The sequence below is a fragment of the Phaenicophaeus curvirostris genome, chromosome 31, assembly GCF_032191515.1.
Source record: "Phaenicophaeus curvirostris isolate KB17595 chromosome 31, BPBGC_Pcur_1.0, whole genome shotgun sequence".
Taxonomy (NCBI): Eukaryota; Metazoa; Chordata; class Aves; order Cuculiformes; family Cuculidae; genus Phaenicophaeus; species Phaenicophaeus curvirostris.
The window spans coordinates 1,504,385-1,520,713 of record NC_091422.1 but is presented as its reverse complement, the minus strand read 5'-3'; the positions used below and the strand labels follow the sequence as shown (position 1 = coordinate 1,520,713).

General features: G+C 45.1%; 1 protein-coding gene across 1 annotated transcript in view; it reads left to right on the top strand.

Moving 5' to 3' along the window:
* The first annotated feature begins 9,470 nt into the window (after positions 1 to 9,470).
* Positions 9,471 to 16,329, top strand: part of LOC138732431 (DDB1- and CUL4-associated factor 11-like) — an 82,155-nt gene continuing 75,296 nt past the window's right edge. The window contains exons 1-5 of the mRNA XM_069879046.1: positions 9,471 to 9,496; positions 10,867 to 10,986; positions 11,173 to 11,188; positions 11,680 to 11,814; positions 14,573 to 14,755. Coding sequence (XP_069735147.1) covers positions 9,471 to 9,496; positions 10,867 to 10,986; positions 11,173 to 11,188; positions 11,680 to 11,814; positions 14,573 to 14,755 — 480 coding nt within the window. The remainder of the gene's footprint in view (positions 9,497 to 10,866; positions 10,987 to 11,172; positions 11,189 to 11,679; positions 11,815 to 14,572; positions 14,756 to 16,329) is intronic.

Sequence of the window (16,329 nt, the reverse complement as noted above, 5' to 3'; positions counted from 1 at the left end):
GTCTTAGCCAATTATTAATGTACATCTCCTGGTTTAATAGTAAGACTATGACAGAGGTTATAAATGAAGGAGACATAGAGGAACTTGAATAAAATCTGTACCATACAAATTTGGATTTTCAGAGTGCTGTATACAAATAGCTCTGAATTCCATCAGTCCTCTGAGGGGAGGGATTGATTTACAGCGAGCTAAACAAACGTCCACACTGCACATTTGGATTGGTTAAGCCCAAGTTCTTTCTGCAAGTTTTATTTTCTGCATGTTTTCTTTTCTGTGTGTCATGTTTGGATTCCGTGTGTGACTTTTTCTAAAACTCTTTCTATATACTGTAAGTTTTGCTTTCTGTGTCACCTCTTTATAAAGGAAGAGAAAAAAACTTCCCTTTTAATGCTTGTCTTTTCCCCTTTTTAATATTTTTAAAGGTGTCCAGCTGTTTTTTCACACCTTTGACCTGGAGAGCTCTCATGATTATTTGCTCATTACTGAAAATGCAAATTTTACTGCGCTTTGATTTATATCTGATTTTTCGATTTCTCATGAAGGCTTCAGCATCACATTTTCAGGTAAGAAATTCAATTCTGCTACGTGTCTGGAAACTGTTTTCAGATATTTTTAGTTGTAGATGGCAAAAACTTTATGAAGAATCAGGGAAAAAAAGAGCAATATAAATTATATAGTCCTTACTGTAGAAAATGGGCCAAGGTTTATAGGGTGGCGAACAGATCGACAAGAATGTTTGTTATGACTCTTTTAAGGAAACCCAAGCACATTTTTTGAAAATGTGGTCATATATCTTTTCATTCACCCTTTATTTGACTTTTTGTTACATTTTTCTTCATATATAATTTGGTTTTTTTAACTCATTAGACTTTTTGTTACATCTTTCATAGAATCCTAGAATAACCAGGTTGGAGGAGACCCACCGGATCATCCAGTCCAACCATTCCCATCAAACACTAACCCATGTCCCTCAGCACCTCGTCCACCCGTGCCTTAAACCCCTCCAGGGAAGGTGACTCAGCCCCCTCCCTGGGCAGCCTCTGCCAGTGTCCAGTGACCCTTTCTGTGAAGAATTTTTTCCTAATGTCCATCCTAAACCTCCCCTGGCGGAGCTTGAGGCCATTCCCTCTTGTCCTGTGCCCCGTCACTTTCTTCATATATAATTTATTTTTTTTAACTCTCTCACTTCTAAATCTGTTTGGGGGTTGAAATGAATCACGAGTTATGTGTACAAGGCTTATAAATAATTAAAGAAAATGATAAACTATTAAAACTTTTACAGTACAAGCTGATTGCAGCCCTAGAAAATAAGAAAATAAATGCAATGTTGGTGGGACACAATAGACAGCTAATTACCGTAGATGTAGCCATAAAGACACACAGAAACAGGACTAAGTATCAGTAGAGGAGACAACTCTGAAATGCACATTTTCCAAGTGTTCCGTACTGACACAATGCAACTGGGCTGGTTTTAAGGGTCCTTTTTCATATTGTGTTTTCATTCTTTTAACTCTTACCCGGCTTGTTTTGGTTTGGCTTGTTTTGTTTACATTTTAAAACCTGTAATACAGCGTCGTGAACTACAATATTTAAACATAATGTCTTGTTGTTCAAAGTCAGCTCCAGGTCAGCGAATAGTTCTTTTCTGGGAAAAACCCTGGGGCTGGAAAAAATACCAAGTTTTATGAATCCAGTTTTGGTAGCCTTTGGTAGCCTTTTTTTATCCTTTTTGTTATCTTAAGAGACACTTTATGTAGATTAGTGTGAAAATTCGATTTGAAGTTGTAAGTTTCCTTATAGTGAAGGTGGGAAGGAAATAAAAATGAGAGACCCCTCTCTATAAATATAAATCAATAAGTATTGACTTTATTAGTCTAGACATTCCTAACTTTGTTGTTACACCTGTTCTTTTTAACAAGACTGAATTACACCATGAAAGAAAGAAGCAAACCTTTAAGAATCCCCTACGGGATTAGAAAGTTACAGTCAAAAGAACAGCATTTTCTCCATCTTTACCCACAAAATTGTTGATACTAAACACCTCCATGCTTGTGTGGACACAGTGAATTAAACACTGCCAGACCGCGGCCTGTGGTTTTTCTTTTAGATCAAAATGAATTGAGTAAGTGGGCAAAATACGAGGTGTGTATTGTCCCTTGGTCGATATTGTCCCCTCCCGTGGTCTGACAGTGCAGGCAAAGACTTCAACTCCCCACCGAGCTTCTCGGCTGTGGTCCCTCCGGCTGCCAGTAGCTTTGCACGTATGTAGCTCAGTGCACTTGCCCTGATTATAGCAATCGGTAATTTATTGAGGTCACGCAAGCTTGGCCACTGTCTGTGCTCCATCGCCCCTACGGTCCCTCAGGCTCCTGGTGGGTTAAGTTAAGCAGCACTTTGCCGTCTCTTCCACCTGCTGCTACCGTGTTGTCTTTGAAATCTGCTAGTCCTTTAAATTAATTAATGCTGCTAGAAACTTACTCGCTGCCATCAAATCGTGGAAGTTCACTGTGTACTGCATGAAGAAGTCATTGTTTTTATTTCTTTGAAATCCACATTCTTAATTGATTAATGAAACATCTGGTTTCATTAAGTGCCCTTTGCTCTAACAGTGCTGGTTTGATGAACAGTTTTGCAAGCTTGCTCTCCAATACCTTCATGATTTTGTAAACTTCGATCATATCCCTTCTCAGCCTTCTCTTGTCCAAACTGAGTCTCTGCTTCTAAAACATAAACCCCTCAACAATTGCCCGTGTCTGTGATTTCTGCAGCTCTGCTCTGTTCTTCCACACTTGCACAGACAGCTCAAGAAATGGGCACTAAAAGTCAATAAGCAGAGGCAAAGAAATGCCCACCGTTTTGTTTTTAAACCTCATTCCTCTACAAACTCTCATATTTCAGGGCTAAATCATCTTTAGGACTAATTGTCAATTTTGTTTGTACACGTGTGAATTGATGTTTTCTCCTTCATACAAGGTCATGTATTTTTCTTCTTCAGAAATTTATCAGAAGTCACTATTGCGTTCCTTCTCCATTTTGTTTTTTAATTTTTTTTTTGCAAAGAAAGTAGCCTTTTAAATATCAGTTAGGCAAAAGGAAAATGTCTTATGGTCTACAGCACCTAGTTTTTCAGCAAGAACGAGTTCACTCTCAACTGACATAACATAATCCTCCCCTCCCTTTTGGGAGAGCTGTGGGCTTCTGAAGTTTTCTTCCTTACCTTTTTGTATCCTAAATATGGGCACAATATGTTATAAGCCTGAGTTTTCTGTCTTGTGTCTGCACAGGGGAAAGTCCCAAGATGACCTTGCAGGCAACTTGCAAGGGATGCACTAAGGATGCAGAATATTTATAAAACCTCTGAAGGAAAGAAGCGTGAGGAAAGAATCTTGATAACGCCAAGGTCAACTCAACATGAGTGTCTTACGGTGTATATAGCATCGCTATTAGTTTGAGACAGGAGCACTAAGAATTCCGTGAGGACGTAATTAAGAGATTTTGGAATATATATAGGAAGGTGCATAAAAATGTCAGGAGGCTATACAGGAATTATCCCTCAAACCATAAAAGCTTTTAAAATACATTCCCCTTTGGGATGATTTTATGCCATTAAAATCTCTGCAATCAAAGAAAATTGAAAAGTTTATTTGTAAGTAATTTCTCTTTACTGTCAGAATGAGAAACGGGAATTGAAGAAAATCCAGCCAGCCTTTCCCTCTCCTTCAGGGGAGGGTCTGATTTTATATTCTCACAGCAGATGCAGAGAAATTAGCACCGTTACTACCTCAGGAATAATTGTAGCACTGTCCTCGTGCCTACATATTTTGATCCCAGCAGTAGAGCAAGCACTTCCCTTTCAGTTCATCAAAAATAACACTTGCAAGGGTGTTTCTGACCTCAGTAGGAATGTGAGGGGGAGTCAAAACTCATGTTTTCAAGGAGAATTCAGGCAGGTTAATGACTGAGTAGCAGGCAAAGTTTTCTGCAGCTGTGGCAAAGTCTGTACTTGAATTAGCAGGGAAGAAATCTGAACTCAAGTAAAGAAATAGAAACAGAATCACCATTTTGAGGCATATGGCAAAACTGAGTACCTGGATTATCTGTTTATTTTAAACCTTATCCTTTCTCATCACTAACACTTCAGTTTCCCGATCTCCCTGCTGTAATTCCCACTCGAAATTTCATAATTCTTTAAAGTGGCCACTTACAGTGAAATCTTTATAATGCAATCGCTGTGAATTTGTCACAGGTAAGAGGAAAACCAGGATGTTATTCCACGTCTTTCATCTATTTGGCCATATAGACCTTCTCTTTGTGGTCATGACAGAGAAAATAGTAATCGTAACATGTGAATGTCAAATGGATCCTAAATGAGTTAAAAATGTGGGATCTAATAGTGATAATGTCTAGATTCATGTGTTAAATGTGTTCTCCAATTGTCTAATTTACTTTCCCAGGGGTGATTCAAGCTAGTTATCAGTTTAGTCCACGGAGATTCAATGCAATATTATTTCAATTACTAGACTAGACATGTGCCTACTTATATCTGTAATGTTAACAACAACTGGATAAGTGTCCCCAGTTAAAAATTGTTAGGGTTTTTTGCATCTACTGTCATATGATACGTCTTATCTCATTTTTACTTCATCAAACAATGTTTTCATTTGTGTCTGGATTCATCTTGAGAGATGCAGTATTAGAAAACTGTTGGAAGAGGATGTCTAAGGAACAGTGTTAGTCGTCGGCTGATTTGGGGTTTTGTCTTTTCTATTTTAAGGTGAAGAAAAATCACATTTTTAACATAGTTGTGATACTTTATTAATGACTACTAAAAATAGATTATTCCATTCCTCAATCCAAGTAAATTTTCTCTGTGTTTTTGCATAATATGTGTGACCAGGATGTTATTAAACAATAAATCTTACGATGAACAAATGCTTACTTATTTTGTACAGTGGTTTTACAGTTCTGATAAATAAAGTGTAATCAATCCATGAAAGATCTGTAGTTCTGGCCTAGGACAATGGTAGAAGCCAGGAAGCATTTTTTCAGATGCTCTTAGCACAGCTTAAAGTCATATTTCTGCCTACAGGTAGACATTAAATACGTGTTAGTGCTGGCACAAATCTTAAATACAATTGATTGTCTCTTCTGAGAGCTCATCCACGTGGCCTGATATAAGACAATCTTTCCTTAGTAATAAAGACAGAAAGCATTGTTCTATTAATGGCTAGCATCATGTATTATTTTTCAAAAGATTCTTTTATGGAAGGTAGTTATTTATATTTGTTTATGTTAATTAAACTAAATTTAGGCTTTTAGCTTAAAAAAAATCTCTGTGCATGCTGGCTTTATTAGTTTATTTTGCTAGTGTCAGCACTGGAAATGAATTAAGAGCTTAAGATACTGCAGTTGTGTCTTTTATACTAGTTATCTGCGGTCACTCTCACCTGTATGACATCAGGGTAAATTATCTTTTATTTCATATTAGAAGAAAGCTGTTCAGACTGATTCTTTGCTTTTCCATAAGCATTCCCATGATGCATGGTATATGCTTGGAATTATGAAACACACTTCATATTTGTTTATTTTTCCATGATAAAGTACAGGTGATTTATTTAATTTAAAGAAGAAGTTATCTTTTTTTTTTTTTAATTCATTTTGATTACAAAACCAAAACCCAAACCCAAACAAACAGAAAAACCCTTAGAGGACTGTTTCGGTACTTTATGGCTTTCAAGGTTTTGCAATAAGCAAAACTGAATTGTCAAGCCCTAGCCAATTCTTTGTGCTTGTCGTGTGCTGGTGAACAATCTAAAGAAACTCTTATTCATTCTGTGACTGGAGGTTAATAGTGTTGATTTTGTCTCTCATTGAAAGTTTTTAATAAAATAACATAAGTAAAGGAGATCATCTCCACACTTAGGCTGGAAATAGACTCAAACCTTTATTAAGACCTTTCTTTCTTTATTAAAACCTTTAGTAAGATAAAAAGTTGCTGTAGGTTTAGAGTCTGAAATAAGCAGTGACAGATTGACTTTAATACGTCTCCCTCAGCTCTGGTGTTAATATCTCCGGACACTAGAAAACAGAGCAGTTACTTACTTCAGTGGTGATTTCAGAGGTCATGCTTCTGTCAGCCTTTGTGAATAATCTTGATAAATAATTTGATTTTATGAAACCTCAGAAGGTGGGCTTGCTTATAAATACTAATTCCATTCAAAATGGCCTCACAAAACTGAAAAGGAAAAAAGCCTGGAAAACATCTTAACAGTGACAGAATATTTTATATTTCACTGAACTGCGTAACCAAGCCGTATGTACCTGACACAACGGAAACAGTGATGCTTTTGGAGAAACTATTGGCCGTACAGAGCCGACTTTGGAAGTGTTGTATAAGGATAAACTCATATTTTTCAGATATTTAGATAAGATGTCCAGTTCAATGCTATTATTTGTTTTCCACAAGGTGTATGATGGAAAAGACAGTTCTGCGCACTCTCTGGGAGCCTTCACCAAAAATGACTTGATGGGAGTTATGCTGAATAGCACCTCTAACTGTTTGTGGATAGAGTAGAATACCAACAGATCTGATACTGCCCAAGGATCTCAGCTCGCTCACACAAGTAAGTAGCTCACAAAAATGTTCTGATCGAGTGTTAAGTGGGGAAACGTGTATTTCCAGCTGCAGTGATTTCTCATGGAATGGTAAAGATAATATCCTAGAACGTACTGAAGTTCAGAGTCTGAATTTTACTTGTCTACACGTGTGGATAAGTTTCAGTAATTAGAGAGCATTACTAAAAGAAAAATTGTAAGCTTTCAAATATAGAAAGCATTGTTATTTTGAGGATTTAGCAGTGGGGTTTGAATAAGAGTGCATTGTGACATCTGTGGGTTGAATATATTAGTGTTGTACTGTAGCAGTTGCAGAGCCAGGTATTATATTTAACGTTTAATTCCTGCCGACAAATTAAAAAATACAAAAGAACAAATGAGAATAAAAAGAATGCAGTGTGCCTGAGTGAACTCTCTGTATGTCTGCTTGTCAGGATCAAGGTGAAGTTTGCTGGAAGGAGAGCTGAGTAAAAAAGTTTTGACTAGGGGTGCACTTGTCCTACAGCTTGGATGTAATTAATTGAAGTACTTAAGCTGGCAAAACAATGAGTCTTTTGGAAAGGAAAACTATGGGGAGAGCTAGTTTGTTTCCAACACACAGAATGAAATTTTGTCCACCTTTCAAGGAATCTTCAAGTTCCCTTTGCCTTCAATTTGTCGTCTTTTATATCAGTTTCCGTGAACCTCTACTAAATCCTTCGGAGTAGAGCAGCACATCATAATGTGACATAGAAATGGAATCATGGCTGTTTCTAATATCTCTGCTGATTTCCCTTTGGATTGGAGCCAGCTGTGGAATAAGCGGAAATATTTTAATAATGTGGAATAAGCAGAAATAATAAGCAGTGTGCCCAGGTGGCCCAGAAGGCCAGTGGCATCTTGGCCTGTATCAGAAGCGGCGTGGCCAGCAGGTCCAGGGAGGTTCTTCTCCCTCTGGACTCGGCACTGGGGAGACCGCTCCTCGAATCCTGTGTTCAGTTCTGGGCCCCTCCCCCCAAGAAGGATGTTGAGGCTCTGGAGAGAGTCCAGAGAAAAGCAACAAAGCTGGTGAGGGGGCTGGAGAACAGGCCTGATGAGGAACGGCTGAGAGAGCTGGGGGTGTTTAGCCTGGAGAAGAGGAGGCTGAGGGGAGACCTCATTGCTCTCTACAACTACCTGAAAGGAGCTTGTGGAGAGGAGGGTGCTGGCCTCTTCTCCCAAGTGACGGGGGACAGGACAAGTGGGAATGGCCTCAAGCTCCACCAGGGGAGGGTCTGGCTGGACATTAGGAAAAAATCTTTCACAGAAAGGGTCACTGGGCACTGGCAGAGGCTGCCCATGGAGGGAGTTGAGTCACCTTCCCTGGAGGTGTTTAAGGGACGGGTGGAGCTGAAGGGACATGGGTTAGTGATTGATGGGAATGGTTGGACTGGATGATCCGGTGGGTCTCTTCCAACCTGGTTATTCTATCTAAGAATGATTTTTAATGCTATTATAAGCTTCCCAACAGCCATATCTCCACTGAATTGTACCAGTTGCCTTGTCTGCCCAACTATACATTCCTCAGAGAAGGAAAAACTATAAACAAAGAGGAAGGGATAACAGGAGACCCGTCTGCTCAGCACATACTGTAGCTGGCACAAGATGTTCACTTTCCTAGTGAGAAGACTGGCCGAAAAACAGAGGTGTCAGGGAGGTCCAGCCCAAAGCCAGCCTCCAGAACCTGCTTCTGTCTCACAAGAGCCAGCAGGGAAGTGTCCTCTTTCTGCCAGGGCTCCCTCAGGGGAGGGTTGGGCCCTGCAGCTGCAGGAAGCACCATCCCAGGGACAATGCCAGAGTGGCCAAGGGGGATGTCTCTCCTACATGGGTGCCAGGATCCCTTTTATCCCTTCCCACAAGGGAAGCTCAAGCCCTGCCACGACCTTTGAAGGCAATTTTTGAGTCCAGCATTTTCCAAGGAGCAGAGAGCAGACATCCCCCAAGAGGTGGAGGGGGAAAGCGGAGGGTGGCCGCTGCCTTCTCCCAAGGGATGAGCTCTGTGGGGCACGCCATCTCCCACAGGCAGAAGTTACCCACGTCCAGCTGGTCGCCAAAGCACGTGCACCTTTACTTTTATGTAGAATTGCTCCTGGAGCAGAACGAAGGTGCCGAGTCCTGCGACCTGGACCCCTTGCCCAGGAAAAAGACAAACCGGCCGCTGGGGAATACACTGGTTGTTACTGGTGCTTATTATTGTTAGGGTCCAGACTCTTAAGAACGAGACGGCACGGCAAGCTGGTACCAAAATAAAGTACAGTATTTATTCTCTTGCGCAAGAGGTTAAAAAACCAGACTGGCCGCCAGGGACGCTCTTCAAGGGGAGCGACCCCGGCTGTGCCTGTGGAGTTACATTTATAGTAAAAGTAGGCACATACAAAATAGTTAGTTGCAATCTTCTTGGCTGGTCTAGGGGTACATTCGGTGTAGTCGTGTTACATTCTGATGGACTCCAGCAATCTCTTATTGTCTGTGTATTCTTACCCCAGGGGGTGTGTGCAGCACCCTCCCATCCGAGCATCATCTCAGGGGGCGGAGATGTGCCAGCAGCTGCCAGCCCGGCCGCCCCCTGCCAGAATGGCTTTCACATTCCTGCCTTTTCTTTGCTTAAGGACCCTCACAATTATTTCTCCCGGGCTGCAGGGAATGCCAGAGCCTGTCCCTGAGAAGTGGCAGCAGCAGGCAGAGCGGCTGGGAGAGAGATGGCAACAGGGTGAGAGGCTGGTGGCAGAGCGGCCTGAGGAAGGAGATAAAGCCTGGAGACACGGGTGTCCTGTCTGCCACAAATGGGATTCTAGATTGTCACAGTCTCGTTGTTGCTTTTTCCAGGTGACTGAGTCATGGCCGGATTCCCCAGCTTCGAGACGTGAGTGAAGCCTCTTATCACAAGGTGGCCTTTTCCTGCCCTTCTCTTTGCTTTTTGATGTGACGTTTGCAGAAGGTGCCTGCTTGTGACAGGCTTGGCTCCAGCTCCTGCAGACCCCTTGGTGACTGGGCTCTGTGGTCCTTTCAGGCTGCGGGGGGCAGTGGTTTCCTTCTGCTAGGGGACGAAGAAAGCCTATTTTGCCAGTGGGACATTGCAGTCCTGATGTGCACTGGGCTGATAGAAATAACCTTGGCTGAAGGCGGTGGATCTTGCTGGAGTCAGCTCCCATCCCAGTTACCGTGGGTAACCACAGTGCTGGGGGAAGACCAGGGCAGAGCACATGGGCATGAGGACCCTGCCAGTTTCCATCCTCTTGCTGAACGTGTGAAATGCCTGGAGTCAGGACTCCCTCAGGGGGAGTAGCCCTGGCCTCTGGAGGGGATTGCTGCAGGGACAACTGCCTGAGGAGCAAAGACCTTTATTTAGGCTTAATGGCTCCTTTACATATGTTAACTGGTGAGAACAGGCGATGTATTCTTTACAGTGAGTAGGTTTTGCTACTTGTTCCCCCCCTAGGTCAGGAATATTATTGGCTGAGATGAACTGTTGCTGCGCCGTGGTGTTTCTTCTTGTTACTTTGCTTCTCCTCCCAGCCAAAGTCTTTTCAAGGACAGCCTCCATTTGCCTGTGTCCTTCAGCCTGCAAAAACCTTCACAGCCTCTGAAGGCTGTAGGCCCTGTGATAATTGCTTAAGATTTAACAAAACCAATTGCATGAGTGTTTTGGGTTGGAACAAGGTGTGGGAGCCTTAGAAGGGTGTTCTGGTTGCAGCCTGCGGGATGCTGCCAGCTCTATGGGGGAATCGCCCTGGGCAGAGCGGAGTGGATGTGCTTTATCCTGATCACTGGTTTCTCAGATATCTGTTTAAATCTGCTTTTCTCACATGACTGCTGGGTGTCCAAACGTGTCGATGACTGAGGTGGGCTCTGGAGCAGAAAATTGCCAGCGAAAGACCCGTAACGATTGGTTAAGGATTGCCCTGGGCTGCCCAGGAGCTGGGGAACACATCAGACAAGCACACAAGTAACTAGCAACATGCTGCAGCCACTGGCTTCAGCATGACCAGGGTCTCTGTGGAGGAGCAGGGGACCCACCTGTGTGATTGTTAGGTTGAGCCTGCTTAAAGCGGTCCAGAAATTATTGATCACCTCAGAACATGGATGGGTAAGCTCCTGTTTCCCCAGAGTGAGCCAGGCAAATGCGCTTCCCAAGGCACACTGTACTTCTGTGGAGACCAGCCTTGGATTCTCATTCATGAATCTTTGTCCCAGCAGCTGAACCACTCACCACTGTCTGTCTTGTGTCTCCAGTTCTCAGCAGGTGACCGGCGAAAGAGCTTCTTCCAGCCTTTCCCGGCGGAGTTGGTTGGTATTTCAGAACTTCGTCGCCCCTGAGGTCTATGAAGAGGCGGTGGTTCTGAGAAACAATGAGTAAGTGCTGGGACAGGAAGGTTTGATCACAGAATCCCAGAATGGTTTTGCTTGGAAAAGAGCTTTATGATCATTGAGTCCAATCATCGATCCAGCCCTGCTAAGTCTGACAGTAGACCGTGTCCCCAAGTACGACGTCTACTCGTGTCTCTGTTTTCCTGTGTTCCTCCTTCTTCTCTTCTTAAGCTTGCTTTTATTGCCAGTAAGGCCGTGGTGTCTGTGGTCTCCTTCTCTCGCTGCTGCGCCTGCGTGGCTGTGTGGCACCGCGGCTTGACTGCCTCACTCACGCCCGGTCTGTTACAAGGGACTTTTTTCCTTCCTCCAGGATAAGAGATACTGTTTGACCTTCAGAGAACGCATTCCCCCTTTGGAGGTGTGACTGCATGGATGTGTGTAGGCAGAAGCAAGCAGGATCTTTGGGCTGGTTGATGGTGTGACTGTAACTCCGCACTGCTGGTGTCTTCCCTGCTTGGCGCTTCCTTCCCAGAGAGGTGTTGCCCGGCTGCCTCTGGCCGAGAGCTGTTTGCCCAGGCAGAAGGGATTTGAGCCCACCCTTGCGTGGTCTGCACACTTCCCTCTGGAGTGAAAGGTGCTCTGGCAGGGAGGCTGAGGAAGGATTTTGCCAGGGTGTGTCCAGGTCTCTTCTTGTGTTTCCATGAGTGGCAAAGTTATGGTTTCCTGTCATTCCTTCAGGTTCCTCGGCTGGTGAAGGTCACCACGGAGATCTCACCGTATTTCAAGTTGGTCAATCACGATCTTGCCTGGCACAAGGTACCACCTGGCAGGACTGCAACTTTCCACATCCTTTTCATCCCTGAGGAGAAGCAGGTGAGAGTGGAGGCCCCAGGAGGGTCGTGCCTTCAGTGGAAGATGAACCTCCAGGGCTGGCTTTGGAACAGGGCATCTGGTTTGGGGAACTGCACTGGTTTTAGTGGGGTGGTACTGGATGTAGAACTGGGGGAACCTCTGTCCGTGTCGCGAAGATGCTGCTCTCGCAGTCTGAAGGCTCTTCAGTGTTTCAGATTGCTTTTATCCCTCAGTGCTGGGCCATGTCCTTAGCTCCAGCGAGGTTGCTGTGCTGCTGATGGCTTTGAGATGCCTGCCTGGAAGGGCGTGTATAGGAATAAGTAGGCAGACACATCACCCCAGAGCCTGAGGGCAGCTGTCTTGCTGTGCCTGTGTCTTCATGCACGGAATTGGGGTTGCTCTGCCTCCAGGCCCCTATTCCATGCCAAATGCGCATGGCTTTTGCTCAGAGGTTTGACTGTCAGTGCTGTGATCCTTGCGTGTCTGAATCTCAGTGCTGTGCCGTGAGGGGTCAATGCTGCTCTCTTGGCCAGTTACCGGAGGAGGATTTAGTGCAGGGGGTGGAAGGGAGGAAGCATTGCAGGGGAACAAAACCAGGCAACATCCTGCTACCTCTTAGCATGGCTCTGTTGGATAACTTTGAGCCAGCAGATGTTTCTGCACCAGGCCACAGGGGCAAGATCTCTTTGGGAATACCTGTTTTCTCATCTTTCATTTGGTGTTTAGATTTAGTTTTGCAACTTGTGCTACCCTCAAACAGCATGGATATAGAGAACTAAAGAGAAAGTACCCTGTGATCTCTAGCTCCCCATGCTTGTGGAATTATCTGTTTCTTTGGAGAGACTGAGAAATGATTTAACATCATTAATATTTAGGGTAAAAATTTTGCTGGCTTAAGGCAATTCTGCAAGCAACCAAGCAACACGAGCTTCATGTCACTGAGACAAGCTTTGCCAAATAAACTGGTGCCTTTAAAATATGATTTATTAGTAACAAATAGTGTTCATTTTTGGGATGGAGGAGATAAACTTGTACCCAGGAAAGGCAAAGTGCCGCTCTTCAATTTTAGAGAGGCAGCAGAGTGACATATGAACATGGCTACAAAGAGAAGCAGGGCGAGGCAACCCCAGAGAGCCCTGATGTCCAATACTTTGTCCCTTGTCTTACCCTTGAGCGGGTGAGTGTGTGGAGTAGGGAGCTCTGCCAGTGAGAGCTCCTCTGCACAGCTTCCGCCACACTAGGCGGTTTCTGCTGAGGAGCACGGGGGAACTGACAGTGGAATAGAAATGTTGGATAAATTGAATACAGTTTTGTCTTGTTCTTGGTGGAGTGTGAGTCCCTGCAGTACCAGGGTGCTGCAGCTCGGCTGGAAGTGCATCAGCAGCGAGGTCAGGAGGGGCACAGCGCCTGCAAAGCCTCCTGTGCTGTGCATGCAGTTGCCTGTGTGCAGAATACCTGCTTTTCTTTGTGGGAGGTGTAGGAGTGCTGCCTTTGAGCTTTCTCTGCCTCTCTGCTGTTGTATCATCCCCAGGGACTGTGGATATCCCCATGAACCGGGATGAAGGTACAAACTCCTCCATCATGGCTGGAGTCCTCGTGCCGTGGGGTTGATTTACAGAATTCTCTTGCTTAGAATTTGTTCTTCCCTGGGGTAAATCTGACTTCAGCTGCCGGCTGCAAGGGCTTGAGAGAAGTATTTAGGACTGGTTATGCAGCAAAATGGGTGGCAGTTTGCTGGTGTACTGGGCGGCTGTAAGGGTCCCAAGCCGAAGCCCGGAGGGTTTTGTTTGGAATCCCCCAGACGATATAAAAACGAGGTCAATTGCTGTAAATGAAAAGGGTTTTCTTTATTGCAAAAAAGGCAGAAGATGAAAGGCAAGGTAACATGAGCAGTGATAGGAAAGTGAGGAACAAAGATAGAAACTCAGGCGAGAGTTCAGAATAGGATTGCAAGAATAGTTCCCACCATGGGTCTTCAAGGGTCTGTGTCTCAGCAGCCTGGTGAAAAGTCAGGGCTCCCGCGAAGAGTTAGTGGTAGGCAGAGGCGAGCGTGCGAGTTTTTTGGATGCTTTTATAGCTTCGTCAGTCCAGGTTGTCGTGTCTCCACAGCTTCACCCATCTGGGCCTGGGCATTGTCATGCAGTGTCTCCAGCTCAAGTCTGCTTCAGCTTAGCAACAGCCGCAATCCTTGAGGCAATGATGTTTTAATCTGGCTTTCTCACAGCAGTTAAGGTTGTTGTCGCTGTGACAATTATTATTGTTAGCCTGTGTTTGCAAAGAGCCTGAAATGACATGTTTTTTCAGTGGGTGAAAACCGGATGAAACCCGGCCGTCAGGTCAACCCGCCGCTCCGCCGTTGAAGCCGGCGGCCACGTCTACCCAGACCAAGGCAGGAACCGGGGCCAGGGGTGGGGAGGACGAAACCCGGCCGTCAGGTCTACCCGCCCCTCCGCCGTTGAAGCAGGCGGCCACGTCTACCCAGACCAAGGCAGGAACCGGGGCCAGGGGTGGGGAGGACGAAACCCGGCCGTCAGGTCTACTCGCTGTTGAAGCGAGTGTGGATTCCCACCCCCGGGACAGCTCTCCCCCAGCAGACAATGATGCCCACCTAGAGGCCACAACCCCCCAACAGACACAGACACCCATCCATGGTGTAGGAAACCAAGGGACATGCAGATGCCACACAAGGGCACAAACGCACACTCATGCTTTCATTTCAACTTCATTGATGGTCATGGCATTGCAGTGTCTGTAATTCTCCAGGACACTGCTTCCACAGACACCCAGTGCTGGGGTCAGCGACGACGGGTGCATGTCCTCGGCCGGCGCCGGTTCACTCCAGCCTTGGATCTGGGTGCCCCAGTCGGCCGGCGCCTCCTCGCATTCTGGCGCTGTTGAGATGACCCTGGCGGCGGGACGGCCTGCGTTGGCGGCGGGACCGGCTGCGAGATGTGCTGCGCCGGTACCGGGCCATGCTGAGTCTGGCCGAGTGTTGTGCCACCGGGCTGTTGGAGCTCTGTGGCCTCCCCCTCGCTTTTATAGGGGTGCCAGGGCGAGGCCCTTGGTGACATCAGCGTGTTACCTGGGCGACCGAGCGGTGACATCACAATGGCTCCATGGTGACCGTGGGTGACCGTGGGTGTGCCTGAGATCCATCGCAACGGGCTGCCCCCAGCCCCCAGGGGCACCCCTGGCTCCACGTCACCACTACCACGTGTAGGAGCATCAACCTATCCAATTCACATGCTTTTCATGTGAAAATTTCTCGTGGACAAAATTTCTTGTGGACAGTTGTTTAAGAAATACTGTCCACGAGAAATTTTGTCCACGAGAAATTTTCACATGGAAATTTCTCACGGGCTTATTCTTAACATTACATCTTTATGAACTCTTGCTAACTAAACTAATATAAGAAATAACTAAACTAATAACAATTACATCTTTATGAACTCTTGCTAACTAAACTAATATAAGAAATAACTAATATAATAAGAAATCTTGCTAACAATTCCCATTGTTTGAATTCCTTCATATAAACAAGACAAGCTTAAAATCCGAAGCAATTCTAAAAGCTATTCATAAAAAAGAGGGTCAACATTATAAAGACTTCCAAGCGTGCTCTCTTCATTACTGGAAGAAAAATGATCAAAAATTTAGTCACACTAAAGAGATGCAAGAAAGGAGCTAATTTTCTAGTTACAGAGAGAGCAGATCAAGAATTGAATCTTAAATAATGGAGAGAAAACTGGAGACATTACAGATCAGAGCTCTTCTAAACAGTCACAGAAAAAGGTGGAAATGGGCAATTCACCCATAAGTACCTACTTAAAACAAGCAACCCTGAAAAGCAGGACTGTACAAGTATCACAATGCTATTATGGCATAAGATACAAGAGGTAGACTATGGTTATATTTAATGTCTCATTTATTAGTTCTTTGGTTTTTCTGTCTAAATTTCCCCGCTTTGAATGCCTATTGTCTTCTGAAAAATGTTGTTTGTAACAGTTCGGGGGATGGCTGGGGCAGTGGACCCACTGCTGTGGATGATTCTTATTGAGGTGGATCCACTTCCATAGGCGCCTCACTGTCGTCAGGTGGATCCACCTCCATTGGCTCCTCAGTGTCCTCTGGTGCGTGGTCATGCCCGGGGTTCACACCACGCCTCAACAGAGAAGTGAGAGCATGTCTTACTTGTCTTCTCCAGAGTCTTCTCTTCCTTAGCCTGGAGACACGGGTGGACTCCACACCCTTCCCTCTCCGACCTAAAGCCAATTCTCTCCGCTTCCAGGAGAAGTGCAGGGAGTGGCTGCTCCCTGGCATGGACACAGCGTTGGACTGCACGCTCTTCCCTTCCTGAGCTGAGCGGCCACTCTCCAACCAGCTCTGTTGGTTCCTTGGCAGGGAACTACGCTTGGGATCCATGTTGTTCTCTTCTGCACTTGTATCTAACGCTCTCCGTTTCAAAGGTGAGCAACCACTCCCCTGGCTGCTCCCTGGCATGGACACAGCACTGGACTCCACGCTTTTCTTTTCGTG